At 32.7% G+C, this 21,420-nt stretch overlaps 1 protein-coding gene across 5 annotated transcripts in view; it reads right to left on the reverse strand.

Annotated features, from left to right (window-relative positions):
- Window positions 1–690: 690 nt before the first annotated feature.
- The window catches only part of SLC25A36 (solute carrier family 25 member 36), a 31,714-nt gene continuing 10,984 nt past the window's right edge, over window positions 691–21,420 (reverse strand). For 2 of the 5 annotated variants that reach the window (XM_019646026.1, XM_019646025.1), the window contains exons 3-7: window positions 19,498–19,575; window positions 17,175–17,275; window positions 9,323–9,389; window positions 6,636–6,925; window positions 691–4,646 (exon numbers count right to left, since the gene is read on the reverse strand). In XM_019646026.1, the coding sequence (XP_019501571.1) occupies window positions 4,453–4,646; window positions 6,636–6,925; window positions 9,323–9,389; window positions 17,175–17,275; window positions 19,498–19,575 (730 nt within the window). In that variant the 3' untranslated portion in view covers window positions 691–4,452. Of the gene's footprint in view, window positions 4,647–6,615; window positions 6,926–9,322; window positions 9,390–17,174; window positions 17,276–19,497; window positions 19,576–21,420 lie in introns of all 5 variants that reach the window. The other 3 variants (XM_019646028.1, XM_019646027.1, XM_019646029.1) reach the window with 2 other exon arrangements.

Here is a 21,420-nt window from a genome sequence, read left to right on the forward strand (position 1 = left end):
TATTTAGTCCAATGTCTTCACCTTACCCACTACTTGTCTTCAGTGGAAAGATTACCGCTAATAGGTCGAATAATTTCAACTTCATGTTAACTTTGAGAAATGGAACATGACACATTTGTCCTGGTTTCCTCACCTATAAAACTTGGTGATGTTTGATGGTAACTACAACTGGGGAAAAGTTAAATAAAACAAAACAGACAAAATGTACAGTAGGTAGGTACCACATAACACTTTGTGTCACTTGTATTTCAACCTATCACATGTAGATTCATTTGGTTATTCTAACAAGTTTCCAGCTCTTTAAGATTTTAAAAATTCTTAGCTGAATTTTAAAGGCTGAAACTAAAAAAAGAAAAGCTACAAGTGTCAAAAAAACATTACAACCTAGGGAGGGGTCACTCAAATAACCACATTTGACTCTAATTTCTCAGATGCTCTTTGCAAATTGCATGTTGAAACATTTTTGAAAAGTAAGACTTAAAGATCAATAAACCTCTGGAAAATATTTAACTATGAGAGAGTAAGATTATTTGACCTTTCAATTACCAGAGATATCACTAGGTCTAGCAGATAGCCTAACATTTAACTTGAAAATGGCAATGCACTTTTGTTCTACATAAATCCTAAGAAAGTGCAATTATATCCTCACCATCCCAATATATTAGGATACGTTATAAAAAACAACACACATTTTCATGAGCATGTTTTAATTTTTAAAATTTTAACAATTCAAATAAAATTCAGCTAGTTAATATAAATACAGAGTAAATGCACATAATTTACAGCCATGTACAGAAATGCAAGAATAGCAACCCTCACATAAATGGTCAAAAGATATCAACTCTTCTGAAAGTTGATTATTTAGCTACGACCAACAGGCCATAATTTAATTGTTCACATATGCAGGGGTACACATTCAAAATGTTTATTAACACAAAAACTGAGTGAAACTAGAGTTTTCAGTTCCTAAAAGGAGTAGCATAAAAAGCAGCATATAGATTAATGAAAAATATAAAGGCATGACAGAGATCTGAGTGGGCAGAAAGTTAGTACATTAAGTATTTTTATAGAATTAAAATTCCTTCCAATTTAAATAATGCAGAAATAGCTATATTCTTAGGAATGTTAAAATCATGATCGGTATTGAAGGAGAAAAAAGCTGAACTATTAATCAGCCCCTAAGGGTCCCTACTAACATTCTGGGCAGAAGAGCATGTAAACAACAAAAGACGGGCATGAGCAATGGTGGAAGAGTAAAGGATAGATTTATTTCTAGCATTTTAATCCTTCAAGTTCAAATCAGTATTTTTAGTGACTTACAACAAACCTAAAAATGCTGACATATTTATGCTCCAGTAAGAGTAAATACTCATTCTGAAACCAAACTCTGCTGATCCTAATATACTAATGCTATTCTACAATGGGCATTAGGCACTAGGTTTTAGGAGACAAAAGGCTGGATTAAATAATCTAATAGTAGTCTGTCTTGGTTTTAAAGTTACAAATCAATTACCTGTGGGCCCCATCCAGTAAGGTTAGTTCCACAACATTACGTATATAATAAAAATTAAGACAAAGCTCTGCATCTAGTTTCTTCCTGGATTTTAAATCACTGTACGGGACCTCACATCACCGGGTTGGTAGTTCTCAGATTTGGACTCTGGAATTTAAGAAACTGTTTTCTGTGAGCCACAGGCACCGCAGCTACTGGAGTTCTATCGGCTGTTCATGGGAGTCTGCTCTTCCAGTATCTACTGCTTTAACCTGAATAAGTTCTATTTAATTTTCTGAGAAGATTCTATAAAAACACGTAATTATCTAAAGAGTGCAGACCACCTCTATACTAGAAATGAAACGTTATCTGATAGAAAATAGATGAAAACAAAACAGTTTTTAAAAAAGTCCAATGTCCAATGCTTTAAGTACGTGTTTTTCTTCTTAAACATTTGCATTAAACAAAGGATCTCAAAGAAATGTTTCAGAGACAAATTTTATAAATAACTTTTATATAGTTTTCTTTTTTTTTTTTAAGCTATCTCTGTCATACATAAACTACAGCAGGTTGTGCTTTGGGGAAAAAAAAACCAATTAAAATAAATGACACTGTCCCTCTTCAGTTGTTGCACAAAGAAACAAAGTCTAAGGCTCTAAGATCTGTTCCTTCCAGTACATACATAAAACTGACTTTTAAAAGCTGAATATAATGCACTAAAGGTCAACTAAAGTTTTACTTGCTAAATACAAACAGGAATAGAATATATGTTCATCCTTGAAGGACACTTGTTATGAATTTGCTACAACTAAATAATAAGATGTTCCTTAGCTGCTGGTTTTCACATCATTCTTAATCACTTGTGGGGTACTGAGATCATTAAGATTAGGGCGAGTCTCGGTCCTACATTCAGTACAACTAGTAGTATTTACAGATCTTCACAAGGCAAATGGCACTGTATTAGGCAGTACAAGTGGCACCTAAAAAGGCAAACACTACAGATGGAGACTTTCTCTACAGATTTAAGTTAGAAACCCGTTGTTTTTGTTTGTTTGTGGGTTTTTTTGGCATGTTCCTTACAATAAATGTCAAAGCTGAAATTCACCATAAAAGTTATAACCCCAAAGATAATGAAACTGAATTTGCCTTTGGTCTCCAAATAGATTGGAATGTTTTTAATTCCAATCAAAGCACCTCAAAAACATCCAGTTACTGTTGATTGCAAGGAAGTTAAGAAGGTGAAGGAATTTAAGAGGGCACTGTGTTTCATTGGTGACAGCAGAGAAAGCTTGCAATGACATGCTACAATTTTCTAGTCAGGTCACTAGGTGCATAGAATACTTAAAACATTTATATTAAAGATTTCCAAAACATACTTAAAGCCCAGAAAAATGTTATGAATACTGTTTGCCTCATACATGAGTTTTAAAAAAATAACCTTAACATGAAGTTCTCTCCTACTCTTACTACCCGCCCCCTCAAAAAAAGGCCACAAAGTGCATTCACAAAGAGTCATTCTTAAGGTAAAGCCATTGCACAAAATGTCCAGTTCATGTATACTGAAATGAGTACCACATTGGAGTTTATTGTAGAAGTTTTTTCACACCAGTATAGCAACATCCATAAGCTAAAGTCTCTTAGAATTACAGCCAACATCTTCATAAGGGCCAAACATATAATACACTTAAAGTATTAAAAGGTGCAGTTGAACTCAACAGCAAAATGTAAAAGCTATATCCTGTTAGAACACTTAATCTGAATTAACTTGAATCTTTCTATGATTTACCATTCAAGAAATTAGGATAGAATAAATTTCTTTTCAAAAGCAGTTTTTTCATTCACAAAACTAAGTCAATTAGGATCATTACCTGCTCAATCAGATAGCAGAGAGCCCTCTTCTATAACGTTTGTACTGCCTGCCCCAAATATTTAAGTCACCTTAAAAAAAAAAAACTCTGTAAGGGCAAGTTGAAAATTACCATTTTCTCTACAAAATAAATGCAATCTATACAGATCTTCTGGAAATAACTCAAAGGTTCAAGTTCTTAATGTGAAAGCAGAGAAAGATTCAGAAGTGGTAAAACTTTCCACTTTAAAAAAATGATGGCTAAGTGTGACATGTGGTAATTCAAATTCAAACTAGTAAATCGCTGAAAGGACAATTGACAATTGCATTCATTCATGTATCATAGTTAGAAAAGATATGAAGACATGCTCAAGTTACTGAAATGGCCAAAAATCAGTATTTTACTGGTTTATTTTGTCCCAAACTATTACCATTTTGAGTTTCATATGATAATGAACAATTTTAAGTGTCCACGTTATGCTAAACATCAAGCACCTGTTAGCAGTGAAAACCAAAACATTTTAAAGGTAAAAGTAGTAAGGTATTTAGATACTATTTCATTAGTTGTCAAAACAGTGACTACTAATGCCAAATAATTAACTTTTAAATATTGGGCCATATCCTCTCAAGGAAATGTGAAAATAATACTGAGGATCTCGCTACTATTGTTATTTTACAATAATTACAGAAGCCAAAAGTCAGAAATTTCTGACTGTCAATGCTATCTTTGGATAGTTTATAGTACAGTATAGAAGTAGGGATGGCTTTGTTTAGAAGACTGGAAAAGTATTCATGGAATGAACACTATGCTCTGACTGCCATAAATAAACAAATGCAACTGTGTCCCATGGACGTTGAGAGAGAAAATGGCAATTTTGAGGATGGAGTGCTTCTAAAGGCTTTTTCTTGGAGGCAGCAGAGGTTTTTTTCACATTACCAAAAGGACCAAGTAATGTGGTTACGATTATTTTAATTCCTACAACCAGACTTCCACTTAGGCATAGTTACATGTTCCCAAACCATTTCTCTTCTGTCCACCATGCTGGCTTCGACACTCCATGGTCCACTGGAATCTTTTGGTCTTTCCTCTTCATAGTACAACAGCCTGACGTTGTTATCCATTGAGGAGGTAGACCACCAGTTCATAGGTGGCCATCATAATGGCTGTGTTGGGAATCTGTCTCACCAGATGAGTTGTTAGACCACGGTAAAGAGACCCATAACCTTCTTCTTGAACAACCAAAGATAGTGTCTGAAAAAAAGATCTGTATTTTGTTCCCTCTTCACGTAGTCTTGTTCTTACAACTTCTGTTTAGGAAAAAAATAAAGTCATTTTATTTAAACATTAGTGATATTTTTATATCCTTCTAATACTGAGCACATCATATCCCATTTACCTGTAAGTGCCAGCTTAGGATAAATTTATCTGTAAGTATAACCTTAGGATAAATTATACATGACTTTTAATGTCTAACTTATTAAACCAGTCTTACATCAAACCTCTAAGTTAGCTGGCTAAAATCATGTATACTAATTATAAAATTCCATAGGTTCCTGAATGGTAAAAGACAAAATGAAATAAAACTATCAGTTGTATACTAGGTATAGATAAAAAGAATAGATGTGATAAAAAGAAAAAGGCAAAGAAGCAGGAAAGGGAATGGAGGTTAATATAAAAAATGAACAGTTACAGTGAGAAATAAGCAGAAAAGATTTTAAAAAAGTGGACAGTATAATTAGAAAATAGAATTATTAATCTATTCACAATGGTCCATATATACCAACATGAAATTTTATGTGGATGAGGCTGCCAGTGTTTAAAATACAAAACGCCTGCTAAAAGGCCCCATTCATCTGGGAAGCAACTAGGCAAAAATCATAACATTTAGAGCTGAAAGGGATCTTAAAGATCATAGTTAGTCCAATTTTTCTTCATTTTAAAAGGTAAGGAAACTGGGGCTACTGAGAGGTCTTCGTCAGTTGAGGGTAGAGGCTGGGACAAGAATTCAGAGCTTTACCGACAGAAAAGTATGTTCTTTCCACATTCATTATTTCTCAAACTTTTTCAACACACTACTCTTGATGGGCCTGTGGGAAATGGCCTAAAGCCGTTTTCACTGCAAATGTTAACATTTGCAATCTCATGTCCTACCTTAACTTCATGCCATTTATACATTCTACTCTGAAATTTTGTTTATAAACTGTACCTCTTCTTGTAATGACATTATCTTACTTGAAGGGACAGGATACTTAAAACTCCAAAGCACTCTCACCTTAGCAGGCCACCATCCTGGCCCTCCCACAGGGGGCCAGGACCAAACAATGCTGCTGACATTGTCCTCTTGTGACCTCTCTTAAGGAAGTTAGGATTTCCCTCAGGAAACTGGGTAAGTTCCTAGTCCAACTTGAGTAGTTAGTTTCCTTCATAAATTACATTTCAAAGCAGATACTCATTTCTTAGACCTGTTTTATTTTTCCTGATACAGCTTTAACTAGAACCTTAGCTTTACAATGGTTGGTGTAAATGTTAATTAGTGTAACAAAAGTACTTAAGATTAAAAAACTCAAACCAAAACACCTCAAGAACACCAAAATCAAGGCTCCACTTAAACAACAAAAAGTTACAAAAACCCTCAGCATGTTACAGACCAATTTTTAAGTGATTTTCTTGGCTATTTATGAAACAAGTTACTATTGTAAAACTTAAAGACAAAAATAAAAGAAACCATTCATATATACTTATTTGTCAACATGAAATAGTATGAAATAGCTTGGTCTTTGGGATTAGACTTCAATTCAAATTTGGGCTCCATCACTGAGTCGACTATGTGACCTTGAGCAAGTTACTTATCTTAACATTTCTTGTTTCCCACTTGAAATGAAGAGTTGTGGTTATGTTCTAGCATACCTAGACTTAGCCAGGTTTTTATGAGTAGCAATAATGTATATAAAGTATCTAGTATACCATCTACATCCTTATTGTTTCAAAAAAAACAGAAACTTGCCCCAAAGTCTCCTGGCTGGAATCTGACTGCCTCTGGGTTAAAATCTGTCCAGAGCCAAGCTGAACCACCACCATGCCACTATAGCATATACTGACACATTAACATTGCTTTACAAGTATGTTAACTTATGCAGATATGATCGCATTATGATGAACTCCTAAGAACTGTATTTTGTTATAAATACTGCAATTCAGTGAAATTATAAATGGTTGAATAAGGGGCTGTTGGCTGGAGTTGAGAGAGTATTTCTGAATTAACAGAACAGTACTTACACTAACTCAACTCCTCTTACCGTGTGGATATGCTATGCTTGTGGCACAAGTCTTTGAGGTGGCAGCAGCTAGCATCATTCCCACAAAATCTGATGCTTCTTTTACAGACTCTTCATCATTTTCCATTGTAGAAGCAATCTTATATTCCAGTAGTTTTTGCTTAATACTTTCATAAATAACAAAATGGATAACAGTCTCTGATATGCCAGCATATGAGGCAGACATGCCTCTGTAAAATCCTCTAAGTCCATCTGTCTGATACACTTTACGAACACATTCAAAAGCGCCCATTCGCTTTTCCCCACGACTCCTGAAAAGCACAACAGAAAAGTATTTTTGATGTAAGTAAAGTAGTACAGGTTTTTAAATAAAGTAAATAAAATATAGTAGAAATATTTAACTCATGAAGGATTGAAGTTGGAATTTTAAAACATTCATTTTAGATTTCCTATTCTTTTGTCCCAAATTTGTCATATTAGATGGGTAACATGTAAGCAGTTTATTTTACTCAATGCAAAATACACTACATTGAATCTTTAGTTTCACGTCCTCATTGTAGTTTGTAGGGATAAGCAACAAAATCCTTTGTCCAAATACTGTGACTGTAGCTCAAGATAAAAACAAAACAAACAAAAAGCACTCACGTTATATTACACCCAGTTTTAAGTTGCCAAGATTTCTTCTGCATTTAATAACATAAAAAGAACGACTGGGGTACCAATGATGACAGTACATCATAAAACCAAGGAGCATGATTAATCTAATTTCTGTGCATCTGAGGGATTCTTCCAGACTCACCCAGTTCTTCCCCAAAAGGATTGGGTAAATTTAAAACAAATTTACTTTGAAGGTAATGGCCATATCTTTCATTTCAGTATCCTAATAAACAGTGAATGAGGACCTCTACGGTTATCAAGTATTTATTGAATACTGGGCCCAAGAAAGTGTTCTTAGTGCTACTTAAGGGTGCGGCACCTACACTTACATAAGTATATAATTTTGAGTTTGTAAAAATATTACCTTACATTGTAATTTCCCCCAATATAAACCTGTCTATAATAAATTTATTTAAATGCTACCCACAGGGAAAGAAGTAGAAAATTTACCTATTTATAAATTATTCACAACCTATTTCTGACATAACAAAATAAAACCACAACTAAGCCACCTACCTGATAACCTACAGATCCCCCCAGTTTTACGAACTAATGGCTGTCCTCAATTACTGACATTAAATACCTCCTTAGTTGAATAACCCAAGCAACCAACTGATAATCGTTTCTGCCATCAAATACTTCCTTACAAAGTTAAAAGAGATACAAGTCCCAAAGGGTAACATGCAAACACATCAGTGCTGTTCTTGATCTCAGGATAGTATAAATTAGTACCTTTAAATCAACATTTCACAACTACCCCAACCCTGTTCCATTCCCCACTCCCAAGCCTAAGAAATTGTGCTGGCTTGTGTTATAATTGATACTAAAGAGTTTTAAGCCATGCTTTTCCTGGATCTCCTACAAATCCACCCTATAATATACGGAAGGATACCCGTGCTAGTTAATAATATAGACTGTCATCTCACACTTTCTTAACCTTTGGATTGTCTTATCCACCATGATTACCCTTCAGATACTTGGCTTTGAGAAATAAACTTTGAGTTTTGCTGTTATCACTTAAGATTTTGTTAAAAATTATTCCAGATAAAAGAAGAATTGGACTTTTCAAGGCTCCAAATAACATACAGTTCAATATGACAGGATGTGGAAAACAGATATTTAGTCAGGCGTAATTGTTAATGATTTCTTAGATCAGTTTTATTTATAAGTCTACAAGATACAACACTACTTCCCAAACCCTGAATATAAAAAACAGTGGAAATTGGTTATGCCTAGTCTACTCCAGACTGAAAGGCAAAAATAGTTCCAAAGCTATTAACATTATTATTGTTACAAGGCAGACAGGATCACCTCTCTACGTAACACCTTTCCCCATCCTCCATTCTAAAGGCCAACAGGAGTTGAGATGGCAAACCCTAAGCTGTACTACTTCTGGCCTTCTCTCAATTCCCAGAACACACCAAAGGCCCTAAACTTAGGACTAGGTGGTTTGCACTGACTGTTGCCTCTGCTTAAAATGGGCTCAAAAAAACCATTCCTTGACTATTCCATTTAAAGTTGGTCCCCACTGCTTCCTGGTCTATCTCTAGAACCTAGCAGTGCTTGTTCAATATAGATTTATCGAATGAATGAATCTTGCTACCATAAAGTAGTCAGTGGTAATAGATGAATGAAGTCTATGAACATGAGAGCAGAATCCCAGGCCAGGGCTTTCTGTATGTAAAGGTACTGAATTTGAGCAATGATCCTCAAAGATTTTGCTTGGACTAGTTGATCATGTGGGTTATTTAGCTGTTGGAGGCCAATTAGAATCACCCATGTGGTAAAAGTATCACTGCTTGGGCTAGGTTAATATATGCTTCTTTCTTCTATTTAAAAACACAATACACTTTCCTTCCTGAAGTATCACATTTTCAGCCATTATATCACTTTTGCTTCTGATGGTAGACCCAAATTTCAAAAACAAAACAAAATAAAAAAATTCAACACCAAAAAGAAAAATACCTGGCATTGAAATCTCACTGATATAAATTTATAGAAAAAAAATTAGTTGAAACCAAGTTTAACTTTGTTTTAATGAAATAACATACCTTGCATCAAGCTGTAACCGCGTCTTTATTAGCCAAATGGGGTTGGTTGCTGTGATTGCGGTAAAACCTAAACAAACATGTTTAAAATGAACTCTGGTAAAAATAATTACACTATTAACTTTAAGGTTTTTAAAATTATATAAATCTCTATTAAAGAAAATCCTTATAAATATTTCAATATTAACTGATGTATGCTTTACACTTTTATCTTATATCCATACAAACATGAACATCTGTACTTTATTTCCAATCTACACTCTCAAATTCTGACCATAACTAAAAGAAACTTTTTAAAAGCAAAATGTGACTATATATAAATTCCTCTACCAACATATTCAGAATATCCTCTGGGGTGCCTTCTACTCTCTTAGCTAAATTCAGAAACCTATTTTTATAGACAAACATACAAAAATTTTGTGTGTTCTAGGGATTTTTAGCATGCAAACTATAACCGCTACTTGGGGTCTAATTAACATCACAAATCACTATGTTCAAAATGGGTTCTATATAAACACCAACATTTCCTAATATTTGATCTTAAGCTGATTGTGTAACAGAAAAGACTGTTGGTTGGCCTTATGAATACTTTATATAAACATACACTTAATACAGTTAAAATAATGATATCAGAGGTAAGGTTTCTGTTAGAGTTAATAGGACAAAACTATTTTTTATCCAGTTAAACACATACAAAAAAATCAAAAGTTCACAAAGTTACAAATTTGAACTTCTGTCTCACTTTTATAGACACTGGAGAGAGTAACCCAGGGTAGAAGTAGCTCTAGTTTACTTTAAAACTAAATAAAGTACTATGTACTCTCAGCGCAGAAGGGTGGTCACCTAAGATGGCTGATTCCAGGCAGTAAATTAAGATCTCTGGAACAGTATGTTTCTAGCCTAGTGCATATTTTTTACTTGCTATCTTCCTAGTGCTATGGAAAAATAGCAACATGAAATGCAATCTTGACGATGTAAATTGATGAAGCTTGATTCATCTATACAAAATAGGGTTTTAATGTATTGCTTGAAAAAATTTAAGATTAGCTACCCACACTTCACAGAGCTACTTATATTAAGCTACAGTTATTCAACTGGCCTTTAAATTCAATGAAAATTTACATGCAGAAATACCTAAGGATCTTAACTGTTTTAATACTTTCTATGAAATACTAGCAGGTCAAGCACATTATTTTTAGAAGGTAGACTATAACCAGCACATTTAATATGAGGAAAATACTTTCAGAAGCAAAAATGCTGTGGATAGTTTATTTTTTAAGTTAACATATCGTGCAGAACCAATCATAAACCTTTTTTGGCTTTCAAAGCTAGTATGGGTATATCAACAAATGCAAAATAACTTTACTAAATTGTATACAAAGTGGAATTCAATCTCACAGGTTCTTTTCTTTTCTATGTTAGATAATTAGCTAGTTCAAAGTTTACTCCCTTAATCCACTGCTTTAACACTGTAGAAACAGCCAGATGTTTCACAAAGGGATGCTCAAAATGCAATCGATCAAGCCCAGAAAAACAGAATAAAAGTTTGATTTGATAACTCCTTTAATAATCTTGTAATGGTTATATAGTCTCCTTTTCACTTAAGTGCTTTTAATACTACATACATATGTATAAAACTAGAATGGGATCAATAATTTTGTAGGCATCAGTCAGTACTAAATAATAAAAATTTAAATGTTGGACCAGTTGTCAGGAACATTTTTAAATAAAGTTCTTTTCATGTATATATTCTTGGTAAAGGGAAAGAGAAGAAAAATATGAAACTGTCAAATCCATTTAGGTATTCTGATTGGAAAAGATTTTTCTTGCATGGCCTAGGCTTAATTGAAAATAAAGTTACAGAGCATTTTTTCCCCCCGTTGCTTGAACCTCATTTTTCTAAGTAAAAAAGTCAAACTAAAGATGTTCAAATCTTATTTTAAAGCAAATAAGAACCAGACATCAGCATTCTGGTCATATCCCTAATTTAATGATTCTTTATTTTTAAACAAGTATTTGTATTAGCTAAATGTCTGTACAACATTAGGGGTTTATTAGTGAAAAGCCACTAAGCAGCACAAACCAACAAATATTCTGTATTATTCTCAATGGTTTTTAATTATTCTGTGAAAATTAAAAATATATGTATTTGTTTTATTAAATTTAGAAAGGCTAAAACTGGGAATTACTATATCAAAATTAAAAAAAAACCATCCTGTCTGTAAAAATCTCATTCAATTCATTATACTTTATTTGAAAAAAAGATAAGCATAAAAGTATTTTTAAAAATAATTATGTTCTTTTAAAAATATAAACTTAGTACCCAATCTTAATGCTCTTCCAAGTCACAGAATTCCTCAGAGGCTGAAAACCCCTCATGTATGTAAACTTTAAAATATTACAATAAATATTTATAAATATTACTAGAAAATTTCAAAATACCCATAAATTATAATTTAATTATTCTCTGTACATATTAAACAATGATAGGACGCAAACAACAGGTATTTCTCACTTAACTAAAATTCATTTCCAGACACAAATTAACCTATGGAGTAGTGCACATTAAAATTTAGGTAAGTGAGAGAATATTGTCATCTTATTCCCATATAACTGTTATTATCAGTAACTTGTGATTACTATAGTTGGTTTGGCTCAACTCTCCCAATAAGCTAGCTCTTAATAAAGACACTAGCCCAACTGCCAGCAAATCATTAGGTTAAAAGAATCTAGGCATAATCCACAAGTGTTTAGCTATTGGTCTTTTATCAGTTAAAACTTGGATCCTTGATTTTGGTGCTATTAAAGTCACTTACCAAAGACACTCTAATAAACTAAGTAGACATTATTAGGCTAATTAGATCTAGAAAAATATAATCCATTAATTCAAGAAATGAAACAAGTGGGAAGAAACAAAAATTTATCACCAACTTTGAATTATAAATAGTAAGGCAATTTGAAGTTGACAAACAGCCAAAACTAAACATATCTTCCTATTTTTTTCCCTAAGACAAACATACACAAAGATATTGTGAATGATGCCCCTGAAATTTAGAAATTTCCTATTACTTTTTATTTTGGCATTTAAATTTTGTGACATTTTGATAATATGCTAACTCACAGTAATGTTTTGAATACCCTGTTAAATATTAAAACTGACTTCTGACTTACAGGTGTATGTAGGATCTATTTATAGGTTAAGAATTAATGTTACTCCACAGTCAATTAAAGCAAAGTGGTAGTATATTGGCCATACTGTTAGTAGTGTGGTTAGTATTTTATTAGAAAGTTTAAAAAAACTTTTAAAATGCAATTTTTTAGTTTTGCCTCATCTAAGACTCCATTTAATAATGTAAACCTTAAAAACCAGATTAACAGAAATCCTGCTTATGGTGAACTTGCTGAAAATGTCTATTTCATTAAGTGAGTGATACCTGTGGTATTGCATTTTTGGTATTTTTTACTTCAATTAACTTCTTTAGTAGAACAAAGCCCACCTAACTTTCTGAGAAATGTATTAAAAACTAAAAAAAACTAATTAAAACTAAAACAGCTAAGATCCCATATATTCTTATCCTGCATTTATTTGCAAAGTAATGATAAGTATTAAGATCAATGAGTAGAAAAAAGCCAAGTATCAACAAGCAGGAGAATAGAAAGCACTGTATTAGATTTAAAAAATACGTCATGCTAAGCAAAGAGAACTATTTTTTCTAAAAGTTGCAGGATAGTATGATACCAGTTACAACTATGTACATCTTAAATACTGTTATCAATTTCTTTGATGGTCAAGGCTATTACGGCCAAGCTGATGACCCCAGGCTTTTACTTTATGATGACTGAAAAGTTACCCCATTCTTCCTTCTAGAAGGAATACTATAAAGGAATCAAAATTAAAGTTTTAGAAAATATTCAGATAACGCACACACAAATTCAGGAAATAAAAGTTCATTTCCCGCCTTCTATTAATTCCACAGCTATTGTAAATTCCCAGGGGGTGTTTATTATAACTAGAGGCTGCAAGAGATGCTCAGATCAGTACTCACGAGGTTTAAGTTAGTCCATATTTCTACAGGAAGTGACCTGCGGATGGGGAGCATGAGATGACACGATCTCACTCTTTTCTCGGGAGAAATGTACAGTAAATGCCTAAAATAGACACAGGCTTTTCTGTATCATAACAACAAGCAGTGACCTCATCAGAAACATGTGTACAAAATGAATCCCATTGGAAGGATTTGAGAAATATTACGGTGAGATCTAACTCTTTTGAAAATTTTAAGTTAAAAAAGAAAAAGAAAGGAATATCAAAATGGGCCATAATTAAAAAAAAAAATGTACCGAGTACTGAAAATTCTGCCATCTGCAGCAGTTTCAGAGTCCAAATACTTACCTAAAAGATGAACAACTTTGCCTTAAAAAAAAAAAATGCTAACCTTGTCAAAGGGGAATCTAAGAAAATATTTAGAGGGGATTTTCATATCCCATTTTCCTACATTATCTACCATGATTGGAGTTGAAATAATAATTTTCTATTCTTTAACAACCAGCCTACTTAGTAAACCTTAAAAAAAAAAAACAATATCCAAGTAACTTCATTTTGTTAACTATTTATCATCTTTTTAATAAATAAAGTATGTTGCTTCAGTAGTACCTTTCACCTTTTGCACTATGGCCAGTAATATTGCACATCCATTTTTATGAAATATTTTGAGTTATTTTGTATTTAATTTCTTGTGTTCTACAAAACAAAAAACAGGAAGAATGTTTACACACAAACACAAAACATCTGTTCAACCATCCATCTGGCTGAAAGAACTGCCATGGACCCCAGTCTTTGACTAAAATATTTTTAGAAATTTTATATATGCAAGACAAAATTTCTATTTAATGAGTAAAAACTTAACCTTTAATAAACTTTAAGTCAATAGAAAAATATATCTTGAAAAATACTGAATGCTATAAGCAAATAAAATCTACTAGGTATCTAGCAAATGTTAAACAATTACATTATGGGTACTTTAAAAAACTGAGCAGAAACTGTTTGAATATATAATCCAATAAAAATCAGAATTCATCTCCTTTAAGTCTATAATGCTATATATAATAATATATACATTCCAGATAAAAACTTTTTAAAATTGGGAGTTACTATAAAGAAAGAAGAAACTTATTTTTTTGTATACACATCTGTGTCTAGGTGTATACAGAGGAATATGCAAGTTCATTTAAACAAAAACACACAAATACCCTCAATTGCTAAGATTCACTTAGTCTGACAAAGGTCATATGCAAGAGAAAAAAGGCAGGTAAAACATGAAGAGTCAACATTACTTAATTTGATTAAATAGTCTCACAATTGAAAAAAATTTTCAATGCATGATAATTTATAGCCCAAATTCAGTTTTACAAATTCTTGTAGTATTCCCTTGATATACAACAAATAAAAGCAAGACCCACTTTAAAGAAACTGTCCTTTTAACTAAAAAGATTTAGATCTAAACACTCTAGTTCTTATGGATAACATGAAAAATACAACTGAATTGAGAGGTTACTTGAAATAAAATCATGTACAAGGTTATGTTATTAAATTCTTAATCTGTGTGCTGCTTGATGTGGCAAAATCTTGCAGGCAATATCATTAATGATCTATTTGTGTGTCTTTTTATACTAAAATGACAAGGTTAGCATTTTTTTTTGAATAGTCAGTTGAAAAGTGATTTTTCATGACTACCTCTAAGCACTTTGCACCCCCAATTCATAATTTATAAGACCTCTAAAAAATGATCATGAAGAAAAACCAGAGCAATCTGGTTTAGGTTATTTCAAGAATGAAGGGGGCAAAAGGCTACCTTAATGAATCTGCGTGGGACCATTCAGTTTCACCAACCATGTAGTTATGTATAAAAACCGCAAGGCTAAATGTTAATGCTCATGAACAGTGCAAGAAAGCTCTGAAAGCACAATTCTCAGAAAAAAAATATAACTGAAAACAAATGGAAGAAGTATTTTCAAATTACACAGTAAGTGTATGTGAATAAGTGTATAAGACTATCAATTAACCAAAATTCAAGGAATTCAAGTTGGGAAATATTATGAATATATAGACAAAAAACAAAGTTAACACGTTCACATTTTTTTAAAAAGTGCAAAACAACAATTCCACTGAAATTCTTTGCAATTGATACAAACATAGTAATAAATTCTAATGAGATATTTTAATGTTCCAGAGGAAATTAAGATATTCAGAAACTCTAAATTTGCAATACTGAATATATAACAACTATCCTCAACTTAAAGTGATTGCTCATCTACTTTCTTGGTTTTAATTCTTTCAAAAAAGAAAGATTAGCATTTTAAAAATAATTTTCTGGGGTTAAAAAACAAAAACATAAACACTGGTAATCCAGAAATACATTCTTAAAGATCCTAATATAGTGGTTATACAGATTGAAATTAGCTACTAACTTTTACCTTATACCCACTGAAATGTGTAGAGGGAAAATCTATTCGTATTCAACATCTGTAAAAAGTACATTAAAAAATAATTCCAGTTGTAACTAGATGATCTCTTGGTACCGAAGAGCTAATTCTCAAAATCCAAATCTATGTAGGGCAACCTACTCATTCCAAGGATAAGCTAATGGAGGTTCACATACATTACATAACGTGCCCAAGATCTCTCCGCATTTTTAAATAAGAGTATTTCACCACCTTCCAGCTTTAAAACTTCAATGAGTTAGTCAACCATTACTAAATATAAAAAAGCCTTGAAAATATTTTGTAAGGTATATGCTAGATTTATTATATGGCTATTGACCTTTCAGAAATTAGTATTTCAAACTTACACTTAGTTCGTTAAGTGGTTCAAATTGATCCAATTTATTTCTAAACAGAAAATGGTTAACAGTTTAAGGCACTCATTATTAAGTACATAGCTGACACTCAATTAATTGATCAACAGTTGATGAAAGTAGATATAATTTGCTTTTATAAAGTCATAGCATAATTTGGAAATGTGAGGTATGGATAAATATGCAACAAATCTCAGAAAACTGCAGAGAATTTTTAAATGAGAATCAAAGGTCATGGCTTTGTCTAACATGCATAGCAGCAAATGATTCCAGAACCATACTGGTGGAACCAATCTTCTAGTTTATCTTTAAGACAGTGCAGAGAGAGGCCCAGGACTGGTTGTTTTAATTCAGAATCATATATACTCAATGATGGTAGAAGAATGCCTGGAAACATTTCAATAGCAAGCATGTACACATAGCCAGTGTCTAAATTTTGAGTGCTATCTAGTGATTTACATGGAATGCTGCACATATTTTTCAAAACGTATACATAACAGTAACTCTGAGTTATCGGTAATACATCACTCACAAAAATTTCAGCATTTGAGCACAGGACAAAATGAATACTTTACCAAGAACTGCCGGCACATTTCAGACAGAAGCCAAAACATGCAGCAAAAAGGGAAAAGCCACTAACAGAAATTGAGGAGAGAAGAGTAAATTACAGCTCCATAACTTACTTATAGTGTAATTATGGTTGGATTCTTAAAGCTATTAAAAGAGATCACTAAATATTCAGTGAACTACACAAGACAATGTAAATATATTACCTGTATGCTATCACAAACTCCTAATTACAAAATGCCAATTGACAACAGCTTTTACATATACCTCCTGATCAAACTTATTATATACTAATAAATGTAATAATCATACTTGCGGATGCTAATCAATAAAAAGCACATTGTCTTAACTTTACAATGTAAATTTATCATAATTCAATATTAAGTCTCTAGATCTCAGAAAATATTTTGTTTTTTAGTATTATATATTCATACCTGCCATTGCAGCTGAAATCATGTGTACCTGGGTAGAATCAGGATCAAATACACCATTCAACTTTTCCTTGCAGTTTGAATAAGCAGCAAAGTATATTGCTCTAAAATAAAGATTTAAATTTTATCAAAAAGCATGTTGCTTAATTCGTAAGATTCAAATAACATGTAAACTGATCTTTGTAATTTTAGAGTAGAGAAATCTAAAAACAAAGTGTCAGCTACATTCTCATGTAACATCAGGTTAATTTACATATTTTTCCCATGAAGACCCTGAAGTACTTTTTGTATTGACTCATTAAGAAAAAGACAAGCTCAAATGTAAAGCATCCTCAGACACCCCACCCTAATACTTTGACAGCAACTAACTGTAACAAAAAATATTTGTATAAAATTTTGAAAGCACATGAATAAAGCTAAAAGGTTGATGTAATGCTAAAACTATATTAAACATACTTGAGTTAAGGAAATATGGTGTGAGCACTTACATTATTTTTTTTTGGTGGAGAGAGAAAGCTAGAACTAACTGATCAAAGTATACTTTAAACAATTTTGAGATACTGTAGTTTATTCTAATCTATACTACACAGTGTAGTTCACAGTATCATTAAACAGACAAGACAATTCCAAAAGAAATCAGCCCCATCAGGTCAGGTGATTTTTTCCAACATTGTAAACATTCCATTAAATTTGTAAATATCTCCCGTTATGACTTTATGCATCCCAGCTTCCTCCTCATTGTTCAGCTTTCCAGGCACTGAATTAGTTGCTTGTTGTTTCAAATATTCTGTTATTTCCCAATAATCCTGATTATCTGGTCCAATAAGGGACAGAATAGACAAACAAATACAAATGGGGAGAGTCTCCTTGTTGTGCCTTTTAAAATGTGCTTTAAAAATGGGGAATATAATTTAAAATGAAACTGTTTATGAAAAAGAAAAAAAAAAGGATACATTTAATGATGTCAAATTGTGAAAAGGAATAAACAATGCATTCCTAGAAATCAGTAAGGCAAAAGGACATTCTAATGAGATAGAAGGCAAAGAATATATATGGGTAATTCACAGAAGAGATATACAAATAATTACAAGGAAGATGTGACTGCACCGAAAATTAAACAAATGTATATTAAAACAGTGAAAAATCATGTTCAATCTATTTGGCAAGCATTAAAAGACATGGATAGAAGCCAACATGGGTAATACATGGATAAAGTGCAACTAATTCACTATTTGAGAATAAAAATATGAGATGCTTTTTTGGAAGGTAGTTGAGCAATATTAATTAATTTTAAATCTGCATATGCCCATTTATCCAGAAATTCTACTTTTAGATAACTATCCTGAAGAAATATACTTGTTTAAGTACAAAGATAAAGGTACTGCCAAGTTCACAAAAGCCATTGTTTTTAACAGCAAAAATCTGGAAATTAATCTAAAGGTTTATCAATAAGGGAATGCTTATTAATGATGGGATAGTCATACTATGCAATTAAAAAAACTACATATTTTCATGGAAAAAGTTTTAAGATAAATTGGGTGAAATATTTAATATGGTTCAGTTTATGTAAATAATAATATGTATACCTATTATACATTTTATGTAAATGATAGGCAGGAAAAATTAATGGAAGACTATGCACCAGTGTTTATTAATGTCACTTTTCTATGGCGAGAAGAGTGTGTGCGGGGAGGTGGACTGGATGAGAAGTGTTTAAGGTGGAATGTCAAGCTTTAAGCTATACATTTTTGGTCTTTACAATAAAGATGAAATTTTGGATAATTTTTTTAAAGAGAGAAAATAGGCCATAAAAAGTTGAAATGAAATGTATAATGAAACATGGATCTGCTATACTATTTGGATGCAGAGAGCTGGATATGCATTTTCAATCTGAAATGTGAACTCTGCAGTGTTCTATCATGGAAGGAGTCAATCTAAGATAAAAACATATCAGAGAGAAATGACAAATTAATGTATTAAGGCCTTTGGGCTTCTTCTTTAATAAAGAATGAAGCCATTCTATGTGTTTAGCTTGTCCCCTAAACCGAAAAATAGGATTAGTTCCAGAGACCCACGTCTTCTCCTTTCTTAGCGGTAGTTCCTTTAGTTGGTTCTTTGCCTTTTCTACCTGGTGCAGAAAGTACTTCACAACGATCTCACTGTGAGTTCCTGTATCTCCACACTCTGCAACCTGCCCAGCCTTTTACTGATACCTGTTGGTTACACCACATACCTTATCCTTATCACCTGGACTTTAGCATCTCCCCTCTTTAAACCTGAAACAAGACAGATTGCCACAATTTTGCTTAACTTAATTTTTTTTTACCTGGAAGGGGCCACCCCTACTAAATTGGGGCCTAATCCTCTAAACAAGGAACGAGGCCCTTCTTTTTCCAAGATCATCCTGAAAGAGAAAGATATTATTTAGAAACCAATGTCCTTCAATGTCTAGTACTTTATTTGTATAGCAAACTTAAGAGTCTAAATCCCACATGTTTATACTATGTTATGCTGCTTTGGTCAATTTTCTTTACTTATGAAAAGCTGTTTTTCTTGACATAGCATAAATTATATGGAAGATTAATAGATTTACTAGTGATAAAAAGAACTCCATTTAAATTCTTTCCTAAAAGTTTTAAAGATATAATATAGATTTCTACATTTATTTTCATATTGTCATGCTACTCTTATCTTTAATCTTTTCCATTTCATTATCTTTACCAGCAAATTCAATTCCCAATTAGATGTTAGTGGAGCCAAATCCTATAGATCAATATGTTTGATGGAATTCTTTTCTAGTACTTCTTGGGAATTCACAAAATGTACTATTATACCAAGAAAGTAAAAAATGTTGGTCTCTCTCTCGCAATCCCAATCTGAAATGTAGTTCCCCCTCAGTATCTGAGGTTCTTTCTTTGCTCTGGGACAAATCTCTCAGTACTGCAGCGTGATCTCATCTAACCACGCCAGTGAAACGCTATGGTAAAATCTAAAAACTTGTAGGGTACTAGAATGTTTGGCCGGTTCCCATTTCTCCCTCGACTCAGTTAGCATTTACTATGTTGAATACCTAACTATATAAAGACTAAGCAGGGTAAAAACAAAGAGAGGGTGAGGCTCCTGCTATGGAAAAAAGAATTATATTGAAACAAAAGGTTTAACAGACCATATTAAATAGCAAAGACTGTATAAACTAGACACATATGCCCAGTCGGGAAAGGAACAGATGCATGTAAGTCATGGAAGGCTTTCTGAGGGTGTTATTAAATTAAGTTGTGGAGGTAAGGAGAAATCGAGATTGAGGAAGAGGAGGTGTTTTAATTTAGTTAACAGCCAGTGGTTCTCAAGCATCTATTATTATATGCTTAAACATGATTGCTTAAAAGGCAATTTGGCATAATGGTTAATTAAGGGTCTGAGTTGTGGGGCCAGACTTCTCAATACAAAGCCCAATTTTGGTAACTGAATAGCTGTGAAAACATAAAGTAATAACTTTTCACTTATCCTTATTTTCAACAGCAGTAAATAGAGAAAAACAGTACTCTTTTTTTACAGTTACTGTGAGGAATAAATAATATGTAAAAAGCTTAAAAAGAGCTCACAGTAAACACTTGGTAAATCTTAATATTATCTTTATTACTGAAGCATTTATTTAAAATGCAGGTTTCTCTGATCCCACCTTCAAAATATTCTGATTCAATAGGTATAGGAGATTGCTCAGCAATTTACATTTTTACTATGCATCTAGACATGGGTGATGAACCACTTTTGATAAAACTAGATTAGACAGAAGCAGAATTAAGAATGACAAATCATAGGGCACATTTTAAAGGTTCAGTGTTTGCTAGCCCTTTCTGTATTATAAGTCCCTTTAAGAAATTAAGGAAGGTAAGTGTCCTTTTAAAAAATACAAATTTGCAAACACAATTTTGCATACAGTTTCATCTAATTTACAAACTTCTTGAAGCTCATCCATGAGCCACATAAGGAACTAAGAGAGCCCGGGGGGGGGGGAGGGGGAGTTCCTAAAGTTCCTGATTAAGAAGCCATGAACCATTCTGAACCCACCAGGATGGCTATAATCAAAAAGGTATAGTAAAACCAGGGTTGGCGAGGATGTGCAGAAATTGGAAATCTCATTTATTGGTCTTAGGCATGTAAAATGATGTTGCCACTTGGGGCAACAGTTTGGTAGCTCCTCAAAATGTTAAACATAGGTACTTACTATATGACCCGGCAATTCTAATCC

The sequence above is a fragment of the Hipposideros armiger genome, unplaced genomic scaffold, assembly GCF_001890085.2.
Source record: "Hipposideros armiger isolate ML-2016 unplaced genomic scaffold, ASM189008v1 scaffold_96, whole genome shotgun sequence".
In the NCBI taxonomy this organism is placed as follows: domain Eukaryota; kingdom Metazoa; phylum Chordata; class Mammalia; order Chiroptera; family Hipposideridae; genus Hipposideros; species Hipposideros armiger.